Source organism: Lithobates pipiens, unplaced genomic scaffold (assembly GCF_037356315.1).
Source record: "Lithobates pipiens isolate NorthernLeopardFrog02 unplaced genomic scaffold, aLitPip1_a1.2 Scaffold_44, whole genome shotgun sequence".
In the NCBI taxonomy this organism is placed as follows: domain Eukaryota; kingdom Metazoa; phylum Chordata; class Amphibia; order Anura; family Ranidae; genus Lithobates; species Lithobates pipiens.
Genome location: NW_027507870.1, coordinates 5,653,019 through 5,671,693, shown reverse-complemented (window position 1 = coordinate 5,671,693; position 18,675 = coordinate 5,653,019). Strand labels below are relative to the sequence as shown.

General features: G+C 45.9%; 1 protein-coding gene across 1 annotated transcript in view; it reads left to right on the top strand.

Moving 5' to 3' along the window:
• The first annotated feature begins 7,902 nt into the window (after window positions 1–7,902).
• LOC143956866 (uncharacterized) overlaps window positions 7,903–18,675 on the top strand; it is a 62,547-nt gene continuing 51,774 nt past the window's right edge. Inside the window, exons 1-2 of the mRNA XM_077467028.1 lie at window positions 7,903–8,022; window positions 18,524–18,619. Coding sequence (XP_077323154.1) covers window positions 7,956–8,022; window positions 18,524–18,619 — 163 coding nt within the window. The 5' untranslated portion in view covers window positions 7,903–7,955. The remainder of the gene's footprint in view (window positions 8,023–18,523; window positions 18,620–18,675) is intronic.

The following is an 18,675-nucleotide window of genomic DNA, read 5'->3' as shown; positions in this document are numbered from 1 at the left end:
TCTGCTGGGATGGAGGGTTCATAAAGGGATAGTGAGCTCCCCTGGGGAAGCGGGTAGATCATGGGATAGTGCGCTTCCATTGGGAGAAGGGTGGATCATGGGATAGTGTGCTTCCATTGGGAGGTGGATGGACCATGGTATAGTGAGCTCTCATTGGGAGATGTGGAATAGTGAGCTCTCATTGGGAGGGGTGGTGGATCATGGGATAGTGAGCTGTCATTGGAAGCAGCAGTGGATTATGGGATAGTGAGCTCCCATTGGGAGAGGGGTAGATCATGGGATAGTGTGCTCCCATCGGGAGAGGGGTGGATCATAGGATAGTGTGCTCCCATCGGGAGAGTGGTAGGTCATGGAATAGTGAGCCCCCATTGGGAGAGGGGTGGTAGATCATGGGATAGTGAGATCTCATTGGGAGAGGGGTGGATCATGGAATAGTGTGCTTCCATTGGGAGAGGGGTGGATGATGGGATAGTGTGCGCCCATTGGGAGAGGGGTGGTAGATCATGGGATAGTGAGATCTCATTGGGAGAAGGGTAGATCATGTGATAGTGAGATCCCATTGGGAGAGGGGTGGTAGATCATGGGATAGTGTGCTCCCATTGGGAGAGTGGTAGATCATGGAATAGTGAGCCCCCATTGGGAGAGGGGTGGTAGATCATGGGATAGTGAGATCTCATTGGGAGAGGGGTAGATCATGGGATAGTGTGCTTCCATTGGGACGTGGGTGGACCACGGTATAGTGAGCTCTCATTGGGAGAGGGGTGGATAATTGGAGAGTGTGCTCCCATTGGGAGAGGGGTGGATTATGGGATAGTGAGCTCCCATTGGGAGAGGGGTGGATCATGGAATAGTGTGCTCCCATTGGGAGAGGGGTGGATCATGGGATAGTGAGCTCTCATTGGGAAGGGTGGTGGATCATGGGATAGTGAGCTCCCATTGGGAGGGGCGGTGGATCATGGGATAGTGAGCTCTCATTGGGAGAGGGGTGGATCATGGGATAGTGTGCTCCCATTGGGAGAGGGGTAGATCATGTGATAGTGTGATCTCATTGGGAGAGGGTTGGATCATGGGATAGTGAGCTCTCATTGGGAGGGGCAGTGGATCATTGGATAGTGAGCTCCCATTGGGAGAGGGGTGGATCATGGAATAGTGTGCTCCCATTGGGAGAGGGGTGGATCATAGGATAGTGAGCTCTCATTGGGAAGGGTGGTGGATCATGGGATAGTGAGCTCTCATTGGGAGAGGTGGTGGATCATGGGATAGTGAGCTCTCATTGGGAGAGGGGTGGATCATGGGAGAGTGAGCTCTCATTGGGAAGGGTGGTGGATCATGGGATAGTGAGCTCTCTTTGGGAGAGGGGTAGCTCATGGGATAGTGAGCTCTCATTGGGAAGGGTGGTAGATCATGGGATAGTGAGCTCTCATTGGGAGAGGGGTAGATCATGGGATAGTGAGCTCTCATTGGGAGAGGGGTAGATCATGGGATAGTGAGCTCTCATTGGGAGAGGGGTGGATCTTGAGATAGTGAGCTCTCATTGGGAGAGGGGTGTATTATGGGATAGTGAGCTCCCATTGGGAGGGGCTGTGGATCATGAGACAAAAGTCATAGGCAAGAAATGAAGACCATCAAAGTCTGCACACCAAGAGCAGGAAACGGGAGTCACTGAGGGGTTTCTTTCATCAACCAATCCCTATTCATCTTTTATCATTCCATAAGCGGATGTTTGATTGGTTGCTTTGTACTGCATTTTACCCATCTTACTGATTTATTAAATGGACCTTCCAGTGTGCCAAGTCATGGCCAGGACTGGACTGGTCAGTAGATGCCCCTCACGCTGGTCATTGGAAGGTCACTCCTGGCAGGTCACATAACATCAGAGGAAAGGTGTCGGCGTCCTGATCCTCCCTGTGATGGTTTCCTCCCAGTAATAATGGAAGAGGAAATAAAACATCTCACTACCTGTTCTTACAGAAATATCTTTCAGAATATTTTCAGATTTGCAGTCACCAGACTGAGAGACACCAACTTCTCCAGATTCCAAAACAGACCCCCTCCCCCCCCCCCCCTCCATTCTCATCATAGGGCCAATTTATTCCACCGAGAGGAGAAACATCAGATGGATGGAATAATCCCGGGATCACACCGCATTCCAGGATTCCCATAGGATCCTTTACGGGTTTGATCGTCAGATCTGGTTATTCATGAGCACACCGTCCAATCATATTCCAGGATTATTCAGAAGTCATCACGTTCTCCTTCCCCCTCCCTGGACTCCAGGCAGATACTAAGGACATCAGTAAAATCCAGTGACAGTATATATTCACGAAAAATCATTAAATGTCATTTAAATGCTACCAATAATAAAGAAAACACCAAATTTGTCTTAATGCAAACTTCCTATAACCCTCTATACAGCAGAGCTCAGACTGGGAGAGGGAGGGACTGTACTTAGGGCCAATAAAGTGTCCTGCATACCCATGTGCTGACAGGGAGCATTCTGATAGATGTGGAGAGCAGGGAGATGACCTCATGGGTCATTTGCTGCTATTCTATTGTGCAGTCACAGACTGGAGGTGGGGAGGTGACCAGTTTGTATTAACTGCAGAAGAACGGGGGTCTCCAAACCTTCTAAAACAATGGACCAGTTTACTGTCCTTCAGGCTTTAGGCGGGCTGGACTGTGGCCAGTGGGAGTAGAAAATGCCCCAGGTGTCACTGGGAGAGAAAACATTGCCCCATCATTGTTTTTAATAGGAAGAATAGTGACCCATTGATGTCAGTGGATGGAATGGTGACCCATGATTGGGGTCAATGAATAGAATGGTGCCCTGTCATTGGTGTCAGTGGATAGAATGGTGCTCCATCATTGGAGTCAGTGGATTGAATAGTGCTCCATCATTGGGTTCAGTAGATGGAATGGTGCCCCATCATTGGTGTCAGTGGATAGGATGGTGTCCTATCATTGGAGTCCATGAATAGAATAGTGCCCCGTTATTGGTGTCAGTGGATAGAATGGTGCCCCATCATTGGGGTCAATGGATAAAATGGTGCTCCATCATTGGTATCAGTGGATGGAATGGTGCCCCATCATTGGTGTCAGTGGATAGAATGGTGCCCCATCATTAGGGTCAGTGGATAAAATGGTGACCCATCATTGGTGTCAGTGGATAGAATGGTGCCCCATTATTAGGATCAGTGGATAAAATGGTGGCCCATCATTGGTGTCAGTGGATAGAATGGTGCCCCATCATTGGTGTCAGTGGATAGAATGGTGCCCCATCATTGCTGTCAGTGGATAGAATGGTGCCCCATCATTGCTTTCAGTGGATAGAATGGTGCCCCATCATTGGTGTCAGTGGATGAAATGGTGCCCCATTACTGGCGTCAGTGGATGGAATGCTGCCCCATCATTGGATGTCAGTGGATAGAATGGTGCCCCATCATTGGTGTCAGTGGGATGAATAGTGCCTCATCATTGGTATCAGTGGGAGGAATAGTGCCTCATCATTTGTATCATTGGGCAGAATAGTGTCCCATCATTGGTGTCAGTGGGAGAAATAGTGTCCCATCATTGGTGTCAATGGGAGGAATAGTGCCCCATCATTGGTGTCAATGGGAGGAATAGTGCCCCATCATTGGTGTCAATGAATTGAATGGTGCCCCATCATCAGTGCCAATGGATTGAATGGTGCTCCATCATTGGTTCAGTAGATGGAATGGTGCCCCATCATTGGTGTCAGTGGATAGAATGATGCTCCATAATTGGGGTCAATGGATTGAATGGTGCCCCATCATCGGTGCCAATGGATTGAATTGTGCCCCATCATTGGTGTCAGTGGATTGAATGGTGCCCCATCATTGGTGTCAGTGGATTGAATGGTGCCCCATCATTGGTGTCAGTGGATTGAATGGTGCCCCAAGGGCCAGATGAAGGTGAGCAAAGGGCCACACCTGGACTGTGGGCTATAGTTTGGAGACTGCTGCAGTAGAGAAAAGTCAGATTTGGCTCTGCAGTCCGGTATTGCTGTGTATATATCGGGAAAGGATGGACAGAATTGCAGATGCTTTGACAAGTAGGAAATGTTTGCAGGAAACATTTGAAGTGTGTTCTGGAGTCCAGCATTAGAGACACCCTGCGGCCACCCTGTGTGAGAAGACACTTACCTTCCTGGTGGGTGGAGGGGGCAATCTTCCTTCTCTGGGTGCAGCTGCTGTGATATGGGGGATGGTGGGCCCCGTGGTAGATGTACTTTCTAGTGAAATTCATACTTTGTTTTTAAGGGCCTTTTATCACACTTGTATTAAAAGAGATCAAGGAGAGGTCTACAAACGTGCCTACGCCAGGGCTTTGACTGTACACAGCAAAAACACAGAACAGAAATACCAAGCCACCTGGCTCTCACTTCAGCAGCACCACTGCTCATAGTAATGGCTCCCTCACCCCATTGGCCTTTCATTGTACTACCGGCAATACCGGCTCCTAAGGTGAGGCCCTTTGTCAGCACCCATTGATGCTCCTCGCTCAGGTGGAGCCCCGTCTCCAAAACGGGAGCCCACCTCCCTCCTGGCTGGTGCCCAGAGCTATTCCCATCCTTCATTATTAGGTGTGATCCTGGGCACACACCCCGCTGGTCTTCACCAACAAAGCCCGGGCACTGGGTCGGCAATTTCTTCCCTCCCATGGCGCTTTGAAATCTCCAAACTTCAGAGCCAAATCCGGGAATACCAAAATCTGGAGAAAAGCGAGTTGAGCTGGCAATTTCCTTTGGTTTTGTTTTGAACCCTGTGCTCTTTCTTCCAGCCATTTTCTCTGTGGCTGGGCCTCGTCATACTGCTTTTCAACATTTTCAGGTGTGTCCTCATTGGTCATTGTCGTTGTTCCTTCCACAGACCCCCCCCCCCCCACTTCACCACAGGGCACAGTAAGTAGCACAAGGAGAGGCACAGAGAAAGGGCACAGTGGGCACATACAGTGAGCAGCACAGAGTGCCAGCATTGCGAATAATACAAAGAACAGGCAGAGTGAGTGGCACAGAGAAGAGGCACAGTGAGTGGCACAGAGAGCAGGCGCAGTGAGCAGCACTAAATAGTGAGAAGAGTCCAGGCAAAGTGGGTGTCACAGAGGACAGGTAGAGTGAGTGGCACAAAGAGTGGGCACAGTGAGCACCACAGAGAGCAGTAATAGAGTCATACAGAGAGTAGGTACAGTGAGCATCACATAGATTGGCACAGAGGAGAGGCACAGTGAGTGGCACAGAGAAGAGGTACAGTGATCGGCACAGAGAACAGGCATAGGGAGTGGCACAGAGAGCAGACACAGCGAGCAGCAAAGAGAAGAGGCACAGCGTGTGGTGCAGAGAAGAGGAACAGTGAGTGACACAGATAACAGGCACAATGAGTGACACAGGGAACAGGCACAGTGAGTGGCACATAGAGCAAGCACATTGAGTGGCACAGAGAAGAGGCACAGTGAGCAGCACAGAGAACAGGCACAGTGAGTGGCACAGAGAGCAGGCACAGTGACCGGCACAGAGAACAGCCACAGTGTGTGGCACAGAGAAGAGGAACAGTGAGTGGCACATAGAGCAAGCACATTGAGTGGCACAGAGAAGAGGCACAGTGAGCAGCACAGAGAACAGGCACAGTGAGTGGCACAGAGAGCAGGCACAGTGACCGGCACAGAGAACAGCCACAGTGTGTGGCACAGAGAAGAGGAACAGTGAGTGGCACATAGAGCAAGCACATTGAGTGGCACAGAGAAGAGGCACAGTGAGCAGCACAGAGAACAGGCACAGTGAGTGGCACAGAGAACAGGCACAGTGAGTGGCACAGAGAGCAGGCACAGCGAGCGGCACAGAGAAAAGGCACACTGTGTGGCACAGAGAAGGGGAACAGTGAGTGGCACAGAGAAGAGGCACAGTGAGTGGCACATAGAGCAAGCACAGTGAGTGGCATAGTGAGCAGGCACAGTGTTTGGCAAAGAGAAGAGGCACAGTGTGTGGCACAGAGAAGAGGAACAGTGAGTGGTACAGAGAAGAGGCACAGTGAGTGACACAGATAACAGGCACAGGGAGTGACACATTGAGCAAGCACAGTGAGTGGCACAGTGAGTAGCACAGAAAAGAGGCACAGTGAGTGGCACAGTGAGAAGGCATAGTGACTGGCACAGAGAACAGGAACAGTAAGTGGCACAGAAAAAAGGCACAGTGAGTGGCACAGCGAGCAGGCACAGTGAGCAGCACAATAAGCAGGCACAGTAAGTGGCACAGAGAGCAGGCACAGTGATTGGCACAGTGAACAGTCACAGCAAGTGGCACAAAGAGCAGGCACAGTAAGTGGCACAAAGAGCAGACACAGTGAGTGGCACAGAGAACAGGCACACAGAGTGGCAGAGAGAACAGGCACAGGGAGTGGCAAAGGGGACAGGCAGAGTAAATGCCACATAGAGCAGGCAGAGTGAATGGCACAGAGAACAGGCAAAGTGTGTGGCACAGTGAGAAAGCACAGTGTGTGGCACAGATAACAGGCGCAGTGAGTGGCACAGAGAACAGACACAGTGCGTGGCACAGATAACAGGCACAGTGTGTGGTACAGAGAACAGGCATAGTGCATGGCACAGATAACAGGCACAGTGTGTGAAAAAGTGAGTGGCACAGTGAGAAGGCACAGTGTGTGGCATAGAGAACAGGCACAGTGTGTGTGGCACAGAGAACAGGCACAGTGTGTGGCACAGAGATCAGGCACAGTGAGCAGGCAAAAACAATGAATAAGCGCACCTGTTAGTGTGTGAAACGCGTCTACCATTTGAACTGTCTGTAACACTTGGGATGTTGGTTATTAAACATGATATTTTGATGGATCTTGGAGTGCAGCTATTTCTTCAGTGTTGATGGTATGCGGTGGCGAGCCGAGTTGGGCACCTGTGATATCATTAGGCTTCCTGTCTCACCTGGAGCAGCGAGTTCCTTTGTTTGAATATACAGTGAGCAGGCACGTGATTGTCAGTAAAAGCAGACACGGTGATCACTGTGATCAGGCACAGTGCGTGGCACAGAGAACAGGCACAGTGAACAGGCACAGTGTGTGGCACAGTGGGTGGCACAGTGATCAGGTACAGTGAGCAGGCACAGTGAGTGTCAGTAAAAGCAGACACAGTGATCACTGTGATCAAGCACAGTGTGTGGCACAGAAAACAGGCACAGTGAACAGGCACAGTGTGTGGCACAGTGGGTGGCACAGTGATCAGGTACAGTGAGCAGGCACAGTGAGTGTCAGTAAAAGCAGACACAGTAATCACTGTGATCAAGCACAGTGTGTGGCACAGAAAACAGGCACAGTGAACAGGCACAGTGTGTGGCACAGTGGGTGGCACAGTGATCAGGTACAGTGAGCAGGCACAGTGAGTGGCAGTAAAAGCTGGCACAGTAACTATTACAGAGAGCAAGCAAAGAATGGCACAGAGAACAGGCACAGTGAGCAGCAAAAGAGTGGGCACAGTGAGTGGTACAGAGAGCAGCCACAGTGGGTGACATACTGAGTAGGAGAAGAGAGAAAGAATAGAGTGGCAGAGAGAGCAGGAAAAGAACAGCATAGATAGCAGGCACATAGAAGGGCACAAGAGTGGACACAGAGAGCAGGCACTGATGGTGGGCACACAGAGAATGCACAAAGCCTAATAGACCCTTTTGCTAAATAGTCCTGTTTCCATTGTTATTGTAGATGGAGTAAAAGATGATTCCACATGAGACTGGCACAGAGTGGAGAAGTGTAGTCTGTAGATGTGGCGGTGGGTCAGAGCTCAGACTGGCACAGGTCCCATGACTGGGAGGTCCAGTGACTGAGACACCCAGCATTCTACACACAGCACATCTGTCACTTCCATATACTGGGGGGTCACTTCCCATCTACAATCTCACTTCTCTGCAGAGACCAGAGCTGATCACACACAGAGCAAACATGGGGGACTCCGTCACCTACTCCGAGATGACCTTCGCCAATAAACACAACTCCCGAATATCATCAGGTAAGAAGGACATTGGGGGGTACCTGACACCTTCACAAATGGGGTGGGTTATATACAGTAGACTGGTGTACCTGTAAATGGTAAGAAGTGAGATCATGCATCATAGTCTTCCACTTTACTCCTTTTCTTGATCATTTTCTTTTCTTTCCCTTTAATGGTAAACAAAAGTTTCAGATACATATACATTGTACTTTATATTATATACATTGTACATTATATTACATACATTATACTGTAGATACATTGTAACAGATTCTGCTGTAGAATTGTAACTTTGTTCTACAAATCTATTGTGTGTCTGCCTTCCATAATGTGGAATATCATCTTCTCATGACCCGTACACACGATCGGACATTCCGACAACAAAATCAATGGATTTATTTGCGACGGACGTCGGCTCAAACTTGTCTTGCATACACACGGTCGCACAAATGTTGTCAGAAATTGCGAACGCCAAGAACGTGGTGACGTACAAGACGTAGGACGAGCTGAGAAAAATGAAGTTCAATAGCCAGTGGCGGCTCTCCTGCTTGATTCCGAGCATGCGTGGAATTTTGTGCGTCGGAATTGTCTACACCCGATCGGAATTTACGGCGACGGGTTTTGTTGTCAGAAAATTTGAAAAGCAGCTCTCAAATTTTTGTTGTCAGAAATTCCAATGGAAAATGTCCGATGGAGCCTACACACGGTCAGAATTTCCCACAACAAGCTCCCATTGATCATTTGTTGTCGGAATGTCCGATCGTTTGTACGGGACATTAGAATCCTCTCTGTAGACCTATAAAGGACATTTAGGGCTCATTCACGCTGCTGGTTGCGGTCACACTACTTGCTATATGTTTTGCATGGTATATGCGTTGGTGCAATGCGGTGCTGTTCATTCTGAATTGCAGATTGGTACACTTTGCTGACAGAGGTGTGTTGCAGAGCACATTGCCGCAGTGCACATACCAGGTGTTGGGGTGATGTGGTGATGCCAACCCAACAAAGCCAGCTGACAGACTAGCATTGAAGCATGGGGCTCCGCTTCCAGACATACTACATGGACCTTAATTGATGCATTAACGTGCAATGCCTAGTGCACCACAATAGCATGAATGGCCCCTAATTCTCACACAGGGACACTTTCAACCATGGCCAGTGGTTGTGGAGGTCTGCGGGCAGGGGGGCTTATCAGAATCTTGAAGCCCTCTATAACAAGGGGTCCCCCAGATCCCGGCTCCCCCCCCCCTTAGTGAATGACTATGGGGTGCATAGTACCCATTCACCATAAAAGTGTCAAAAAGTAATAAAAACACAGAGAAAGATTTTGACAAATTCTTTATTAAAAAAAAAGTGTCCCCAGATGTAAATTCATCATCAATCACACCGCCTGCCGACCCTAAAAAATAAGAAAATAAAAACGCCCCCTCTGTCTATGAAGGCTGCAACATTTGACAGTTCTTGTGTAGGTAAGGGGCGGGGCCTCCTGGCTATGTCACCTGGTGGCACCGCCCCCCTTGTGATGCTGTCGACCCGGTCCGTGATGCCAGAAGGGGGTGGTGCCATCAGATGACATAGCCAGGTGGCCCCGCTCCTTATCTACAGTATATAGGTCACCTGGTGGCACCACCTCTTTCTGACATCACGGACTGGTGCATGCTAGGTCGGCAGCATCACAAGGGGGCAGTGCCACCTGGTGACATATATAGGTAAGGGGTGGTGCCACCAGGTGACCTATATACTCTATATACTGTAGGTAAGGAGTGGGGCCTCCTGGCTATGTCACCTGGTGGCACCGCCCCCCTTGTGACGCTGCTGACCCAGCATGCACAGGTCCTTGATGCCAGAAGGGGGTGGTGCCACCAGGTGGCATAGCCAGGTGGCCCCACTCCTTACCTACAGTATATAGGTCACCTGGTATCCCCACCCCTTTCTGACATTAGGCAGAAAAGGTGTATAAAACACCCAAAGAAGGTTGGGACTTTATTTGAAGCACCGGACAGCAATAAATATAATTGGATGAATAAAAAAGGAAATTTTATTGGAGGACTTAGGTAAAAAATATCTGTAAATATTAGAAATAACAATGATACAGATTGTTTAAATATATAGACTGAGGCATGGTAATGCAGTCACAGTGCAATATATAATAACAATATTTAGGTAAAAATTAACTGTTAATAATAACAATGGTACAAGTTGTATAAATATATAGACTGAGGCATAATAATGCAGTCACAGTACAATATATGATAACAGTAACATGCTATACAGTATGTTGAAGACAATGATAATCTCACATGATATAAAGCATTCAATTCCTTAATTCATCCAAGACAATGCAAAGTATACAATGGTTCATCTATTATTACTTGCGGGGTCTATGGTCTCATTAGCCTGGAGAAGTAGAAGATAGGTACAAGATGGTACATAAATTTATAAGGTCTTGAAAATGATAAGAACACGGTAGTCGGTAGCTCGACGCGTTTCGTGGCTTTGATGCCACTCATCAGGAGCAAACACGTGTAATGATCTAGAAGATTGAGAATAATTATAGGAGGAGAGTGGTAATAACTAGGGAAGGCAGAGTAGGGAAAGGGGGTATCATCCCCACAATCGAAACTTACTTATTAAGGTCTAATGAGGTGCCCATCTGGTAATGGGGCAAGAAGAGCCATCCGGACGTAGCTCCAAATGGGAGCTGAGGTGGGCAATCTTGCCAGCCAGGCTGTATGCTTGTAATAACCTCTTGGCGCTGGTGCTTTCTGGCTCTTTAAGGGGTTTAGGATGCCGTGAGGCAGGGCAGGGTTTATGATCTTGGGACGGCTGTGATTGGCTGCCATGGTAGTCACAGGATCGTAAGTAGGGGCGCACTCTCGGCACAGCTGTATTTACACTAATTCATGCAAATGCACGGCACCTCAGCACCAAGGCCCACCCGCCGAGAGGCCACATATTTGCATGCGTCCCATGTTAAGCGGTTAAGGATCTGGTAGGGACTGTTGGGTGGACCTTTTTTCTTGATTTTTGTGGGGAGCTGTCCTTAAAATCCATACCAGACCTAAAGGGCCCATGAATTTTGGGGGGACCCAGTGGCTTGTTTTACACTCTACCCACTGTGTTTTTACATTTACCCCTCAGTCAGGAATTCCTGACTCACAGCTGAATGTGCCAGGTAGGGATGAGCCACTGGTTGTTAGGACACCAGCGGGTGGCTCCACTCTGACAACCAGGTGCCCTAAGCAGGAAACTGTCATATTTAGCAGTGGCAATATTTCCCCACTGGTGGAATGTTCGTAGCCTATAGAGTTAACCTATTTTCTCCATTGGTAAATGTTCTGTAACTCTTATGATTGAATGTTCTTATGGATATTTTCCTCTTAGCACTGCATGTTAGGGAATGTTACATCATCCCGGCAAAAGGCAACAAATAGAAACTGACACACATATTACAAATAGTATGGATATTATTTGTTACGTTTGCTTGAATGATGAGACATTTGCAAAGCATTTTTTTTTTTTAATACCTAGAGACCCTTATTAATCTTCAGGGGATGCAGAGGGTGCTGTTTATCCTATTGTAATACAGAGATTGCTAAGGTGGTAATAATGAAGGCAGAGTCACCCTCTCCCCCAGTCAGATAGGGAAGAGGCAAAGCAAAGCCAACATCCCTTTCTTCAATATTGAAAATCTTCACAGTGAGTACAAAACTGGAGTTTTTATTCTTCTTTGCTCTCACAGTTTTTTATGCTGACCCACTGTTATTAACACAACGTTCCAGTTCGACACGTGAGACCTCCTCTGTCCACTGTGGTGGAGCCATGAACCATAGTCATATCTCTAATAAAAGCACTGCCCAATCAGTGAGCTCATTGTTGCCAAAACCAGGACCTAGATTTGAAGACTTTATCCCTTTCAAGCCTCTACAAAGCTTCTGGAGCTGGCAGTTAGTTTGTTGCTTCTGGGGTGTAGTCATCTTAACCACTGATCATCAAATGTTCATCTAGCCTATCCAGCTTGTCCCTGGTTTCACTGCTGCATGTCATGACCACTGTGAAGTCATGCTGCTACTCATTTCTCCTTTTTTTATTACTTGTCCTGACCTCCTGATTTTGGTCCCCGGACCCATCTATGCCCCCATCCTTACACCTGGTCCATCTTTACCTAATTGTGGTCATGATAACCCATCCAGCTTGTTCCTGGTTTCCTGATTCACTGCTAAGTGTCCTGACCACTATGAAGTCATGCTGCTCCTCATTGCTCCTTTTATCTTGGTTCTGACCTCCTGAATTCTGTCCCCTGACCCATATAGGACCATCCTCCAACCTGGTCCATCTTTACTTCATTGTGGTCATGGTAACCCATCCAGGTTGTTCCTGGTTTTCTGATTCACTGCCAAGTGTCCTGACCACTGTGAAGTCATGCTGCTCCTCATTGCTCCTTTTACCTTGGTTATGACCTCCTGACTTCTGTCCCCTGACCCATATAGGACCACCCTTCAACCTGGTCCATCTTTAACTCTTTGTGGTCATGGTAACCCATCAAGCTTGTTTCTGATTTCCTGATTTACTGCTTTTTGCCCTGACCTCCCTCCATGCGTTCAGACTAGTTTGCATTTTTATGTATCTAGTTCCGACCTCCTGACTTCCATCGCATGGCCAATCTATGACCATCCTTCCACCTGATCCATCTACTGTATACCTCATTGTGGTCATGGTTACCTATTCAGTTACTATAATCTGATGTATCAGTACAAAAAAAGAGAATACCTGGACACAAATTGGCCAAATATAACCAAATGACCAATACTGGAAATGTTTCATGAGTTTTAGTTTATCGTATTGTATTATCACAATGGCATAAACTGGTAACATTGTTATTGGTTTTATTATCTCATCCTCTATGGAAATATCTAAATTATACATGCCATCTCTTTCCATCAGAAATTTCTGCACCAAGACTGTAAATTACTCAGCCTCCATTTTTTTACCCTTTCGATGTAATACAGTTATACAGTGCCTTGTGAAAGTATTCGGCCCCCTTGAACTTTTCAACCTTTTGCCACATTTCAGGCTTCAAACATAAAGATATAAAATTTTATTTTTTGTGAAGAATCACCAACAAGTGGGACACAATTGTGAAGTGGAACAAAATCTATTGGATAATTTAAACTTTTTTAGCAAATAAAAAACTGAAAAGTGGTGCGTGCAAAATTATTCGGCCCCTTTACTTTCAGTGCAGCAAACTCACTTCAGAAGTTCAGCGAGGATCTCTGAATGATCCAATGTTGTCCTAAATGACTGATGGTGATAAATAGAATCCACCTGTGTGTAATCAAGTCTCTGTATAAATGCACCTGCTCTGTGATAGTCTCAGGGTTCTGTTGAAAGCGCAGAGAGCATCATGAAGACCAAGGAACACACCAGGCAGGTCCGTAATACTGTTGTGGAGAAGTTTAAAGCTGGATTTGGATACAAAAAGATTTCCCAAGCTTTAAACATCCCAAGGAGCACTGTGCAAGCGATCATTTTGAAATGGAAGGAGTATCAGACCACTGCAAATCTACCAAGACCTGGCCGTCCCTCTAAACTTTCAGCTCAGACAAGGAGAAGACTGATCAGAGATGCAGCCAAGAGGCCCATGATCACTCTGGATGAACTGCAGAGAACTACAGCTGAGGTGGGAGAGTCTGTCCATAGGACAACAATCAGTCGTACACTGCACAAATCTGCCCTTTATGGAAGAGTGGCAAGAAGAAAGCCATTTCTCAAAGATATCCATAAAAAGTCTTGTGTAAAGTTTGCCACAAGCCACCTGGGAGACACACCAAACATGTGGAAGAAGGTGCTCTGCTCAGATGAAACCAAAATCCAACTTTTTGCCCACAATGCAAAACAATATGTTTGGCGTAAAAGCAACACAGCTCATCACCCTCAACACACCATCCCCACTGTCAAACATGGTGGTGGCAGCATCATGGTTTGGGCCTGCTTTTCTTCAGCAGGGACAGGGAAGATGGTTAAAATTGAGGGGAAGATGGATGCAGCCCAATTCCAGGACCATTCTGGATGAAAACCTGTTGGAGTCTGCAAAAGACCTGAAACTGGGACGGAGATTTATCTTCCAACAAGACAATGATCCCAAACATACAGCAAAATCTACAAAGGAATGGTTCACAAATAAACGTATCCAGGTGTTAGAATGGCCAAGTCAAAGTCCAGACCTGAATCCAATCGAGAATCTGTGGAAAGAGCTGAAAACTGCTGTTCACAAACGCTCTCCATCCAACCTCACTGAGCTCCAGCTGTTTTGCAAGGAAGAATGGGCAAGAATTTCAGTCTCTCGATGTGCAAAACTGATAGAGACACCCCAAGCGACTTGCAGCTGTAATCGCAGCAAAAGGTGGCTCTACAAAGTATTAACGCAAGGGGGCCCAATCATTTTGCACGTCCCACTTTTCATTTTTTTATTAGTTAAAAAAGTTTCAAAAATCCATTAGATTTCGTTCCACTTCACAATTGTGTCCCACTTGTTGGTGATTCTTCACAAAAATGGATTATACCACGTTTTTTTTGTTTTTTTTAGGACAAGTTGGGCTTTCAGTTGGTGGTAAATGGTAACAGATATCTCCTGATGTTTTATTATCGAAGGAAAACTGACCCAAAGTAGTAAAGAAAATATTTTTTGTTTTTATTTTTTTATTTAGCTGTACATTTTTTGCTTCACCTTAATATATCACCAAAGACTCATCCAAAAAAAATGTTTCCTGCTCCTGACGATCACAGCAAAAATACCACACAAGTGTGTTAGTTATTGTTTGTACCCGTAGTACAGCCCAGAAATAATTTATGTACATTTTGGATTTTTTTTTTATCCTGCCTAAAACACTGATACTAATTAACGTATTCTTTTTTTAATTCTGCCCAAAATATGCAGACCGTAACCTTTGACTCTAACCTTGACCCTAACTGTGGCAAACCTTGATCTTGTTATTTTTTTTCTTTATTTTTGTTACTTCATATTTTCTTCCTTATTTTTATTTTTAATCAAAAAGAAATATATATAAATGTAATATATATATATATATATATATATATATATATATATATATATATATATATATATATATATGTATGTATATATATATGTATGTGTGTGTGTATGTGTGTGTGTGTCTATATATATATATATATATATATATATATATATATATATATTTCTTTTTGATTAAAAAGAAAATAAAGGAAGAAAATATAAAGATATATATATATATATATATATATATATATATATATATATATATATATATATATATATATATATATATATATATATATATATTTTTTTTTTTTAACCACAAACTTGATTACACAGGTGTGCACAGCCTACTGCATTATGCTGTGTACCCTAAAGCCTCCTGTGGCTTCCTGTTCATTCACAAACTGAAGCATAGTAAACACAGTTTACTATGTTTCAGTTATGAATGGACACCCTGAGCGAGTGTGTCCACTGTCTTCATTTAAAAAAGGAAGGTGCTGGTAAATTACAATATTTTCAACCTGGAACATCCCCCGCAGAAGCTGGGGGGGGAGAAGAGGGAAGCTAGCATAGCATAACTGCAGGGTGGGAGGGACCCCGGGGGGGGGGGGGGGGAAGCAGGCAGTAGGGGGAATTGGAACTGAACATAGTGTGACTAGGGTGTGCCCAGGCACACCTAGCACACCCCCTGCACACGCCTATGCTTGTTTATGTGTATCTTCCTCTCCTGCAAGATGAAAAAGATGTATCTTCCTCTTCATTCAGAAGAGGAGGTTAACACAGGAGCGGGGTCACAGTGACTGATCACTATGATAGACAATCAGAGGCTATCACAGTGATCAGGTGACTTGGAACTGGGAGTCCTGGGCCCTGATCATTAGTAAGAGACCCAAGGCTCTTGGCGAGAGCCCAGTCTCCATGTATGGGACGTGCTGTGTGGTGCGCTCCTAGCACAAAGAGAGATATGCATATATGCAGCTCCATGAAAATAGACCCACTTCCGTGAAGCAGCATGAATGCGTATGGTTGGTGGGAAGGGGTTAAAACCATAAAGTCTAAAGTGCCCAGTCCGCACCCTTCCCGCTTGAGATCGAGGCTCAGGTACGTTGATGACTTTTTCATGATATGGGATGGTGACCAACATCAAATGGAGGAGATGATGTATTATGCTTTAACACATTGAATCTTGGAATGTGCAGAGAGGGCAGAACCCTACTTTCTTCAGATCCTCTAATGCAGTGGTTCCCAACCTGGCGTTCGAGTGACGATTAGCCAGGGTTCACTGAATCCTGGGCTGTTCCTGAAGCTCACGCCTTTTCACGGCCGCCCAGCTGGGCTGCTCCTGGAGCCTGCGGCCGCCCACTCGGCCTCTTCTCAGCCTCCCATTCAGTTCACAGCATGGTTGGGTGGCAGAGACCAGAGGTCAGCTGATTGGTGAGGAAAGTGAAGTGGGGGAGTGGAGGAGACCCTATCTCCTGATTTTGGCCTAGGTGTCACTGCTAACTGACAAAGTTACTGTCAAAGACACAATGAGTAACACTACCTGTGATAAGAGTTGCCATTAAAAGTCCCCACTGCAGTTCTCAGATCAGCAGATGATCTTGACCAAGAGCACCTACTGTAAGTTGGCTGATCAGAACTCCCCCCAGCACTGCCACTCATCTCATTACCCCCACCCACCAAGGAGTAAGAGAAGGAATAAAAATAGAGAATACATGGAAGGGAGAGGAAAAGAGGGGGAGGAACAAAAAAAAGGGAGAGGAAAGAACAAGAAAGATAGCTAGAGAGGCGGATAGGGGGGAAAAACAAGAAATTAGGATAGAGAGAGATAAAAGCAGAACAAAGAGAAAGAGTGGTACATCCTAAAATGTACCATAAGGGGTTTTAATATTGTACGAGTGGAAGGGACTCAGGGAGCGCTAAATGTCCGTGGGTTAGGGGCGCCTTGGGGGCTGACAACCCACGCTACGCAAAATAAGTTTACTGTTGGGGTCCCCACAACTTGGGAAATTTTATCAAGGAGTCATGGCACTAGACAGGTTGAGAACCACTGCTCTAATGGTAAGGATGGATTTTCTGCCTGACAATCACAAGATGTAGAACTCTCAAATAGTTATAGTAAGAAAGCTGGGCAGAGTCAAGGACACCAATGAGTGCAGAAGGATCTTCCGGATAGAAGGTGGTGAAATGGTGAAAGACAGGCCTTGGTTATGCAGCAAGTCAGCCAAAAGCAGAGAATCGGAGAAAGACCATGACCGAGGCAGGCAGTAACAATATGAGGTCAATACCAAGCCAAGGAACACTAGATAAGGATTCTGAAAAAAAATGGGTAAATCCATTTGATGAGGAACAAGTGCATAGCTCAATAAGGAAATCACTGGTTGCATAGGTGCTGGGAAAGACAGATACTGTAGTGTTTGGTAACACCAAAGTATGACCAACACCACCTCAACAATGAGTCCTCATTTGAGACCCTGACAGTACCATGGCCCTCAGAAATAAGTCTCCATCCCCCACTTAGCCAAAGCTTTCCCTTGTACTCTGTATGCATGTTGACCACCACAGTCATTCTAAAGGTTATTTTGAGTCTTTTTAATATTATTATTATACAGGATTTCAGAGTCAGTGGGCCCTGATCATTAGAGCTTACAATCTAGGAGCGAGGGTCAAGCGATATGAAAGGTAATGGGCTGATGGAGAAAATGAAAGTACAGTTGTTAGGTGGAGGCAAGATAAGCTTCTCTGTAGACACATGTTTTCAGGGATCACCTAAAAGTGGACAGAGTAGGAGATAGACAATTTGGGGTAGGGAGCAATTTTAGTCATATTTTGGTCATGTGAATGGTTTTAGTTTTAGTCGTATTTTGGTCGACTAAAATAGCGTTAGTTGAGTCGACTAAAATATTTTAGTCAACGAAATTACCACTGGTAGGGAGCTCCATAGGATTGTAAAATGAAAATAATACAAATAGTATGACATGTAATAAATACATTTCATGGTTTGGAAGATTTATTGATTTTGTTGGCTTCCATTGGGAATCAAAGAAATCAAATTTTTCCCAATTGGGTCTCAGATAATAATAATAGATCATACATGGAGGACAATGGTGAGGGAGCAGAACGAATATGATAAGAAGAGGAATCCACAGACCTATCAAGAGTGCTGGTAGAAGATATCGGTAATCATTGCCACTGGAAATGAGACTTTAGATTTGTGAAATGCCCCATCATAAAAGGAAACCACAGGCCAGCTTGGCACAGACAAGACAAACATGGATAAAGAAAGATATGGTGACAGCGCTTTCCTGAAAAGGGTCACTGCTGAAGCTGGCACACTATTGGACAGGGGAGGCTATAGAATAAGTCTTGTTACCCTATAATAGCTGCTGACATACCGTAGTTCAGTACCTAGGTTGGGGGGGGGAATGGGTGAATGATGGTAAAATATGAAATTGGTTCCTATCTTCTCTATCGTTTCAGGCTCTGTGCAGAATGAAGATGCGGTCACATATGCGGCTGTGAAGAAGAAGCCAGAAGTAAAGAAGAAGAAGACAAAATATAACCTGACCCAGGAAGGTGAAGTCTCCATTCTTGTATTCTCTACGTGGTGCAGGTTCATTTTCTTTTGTAGA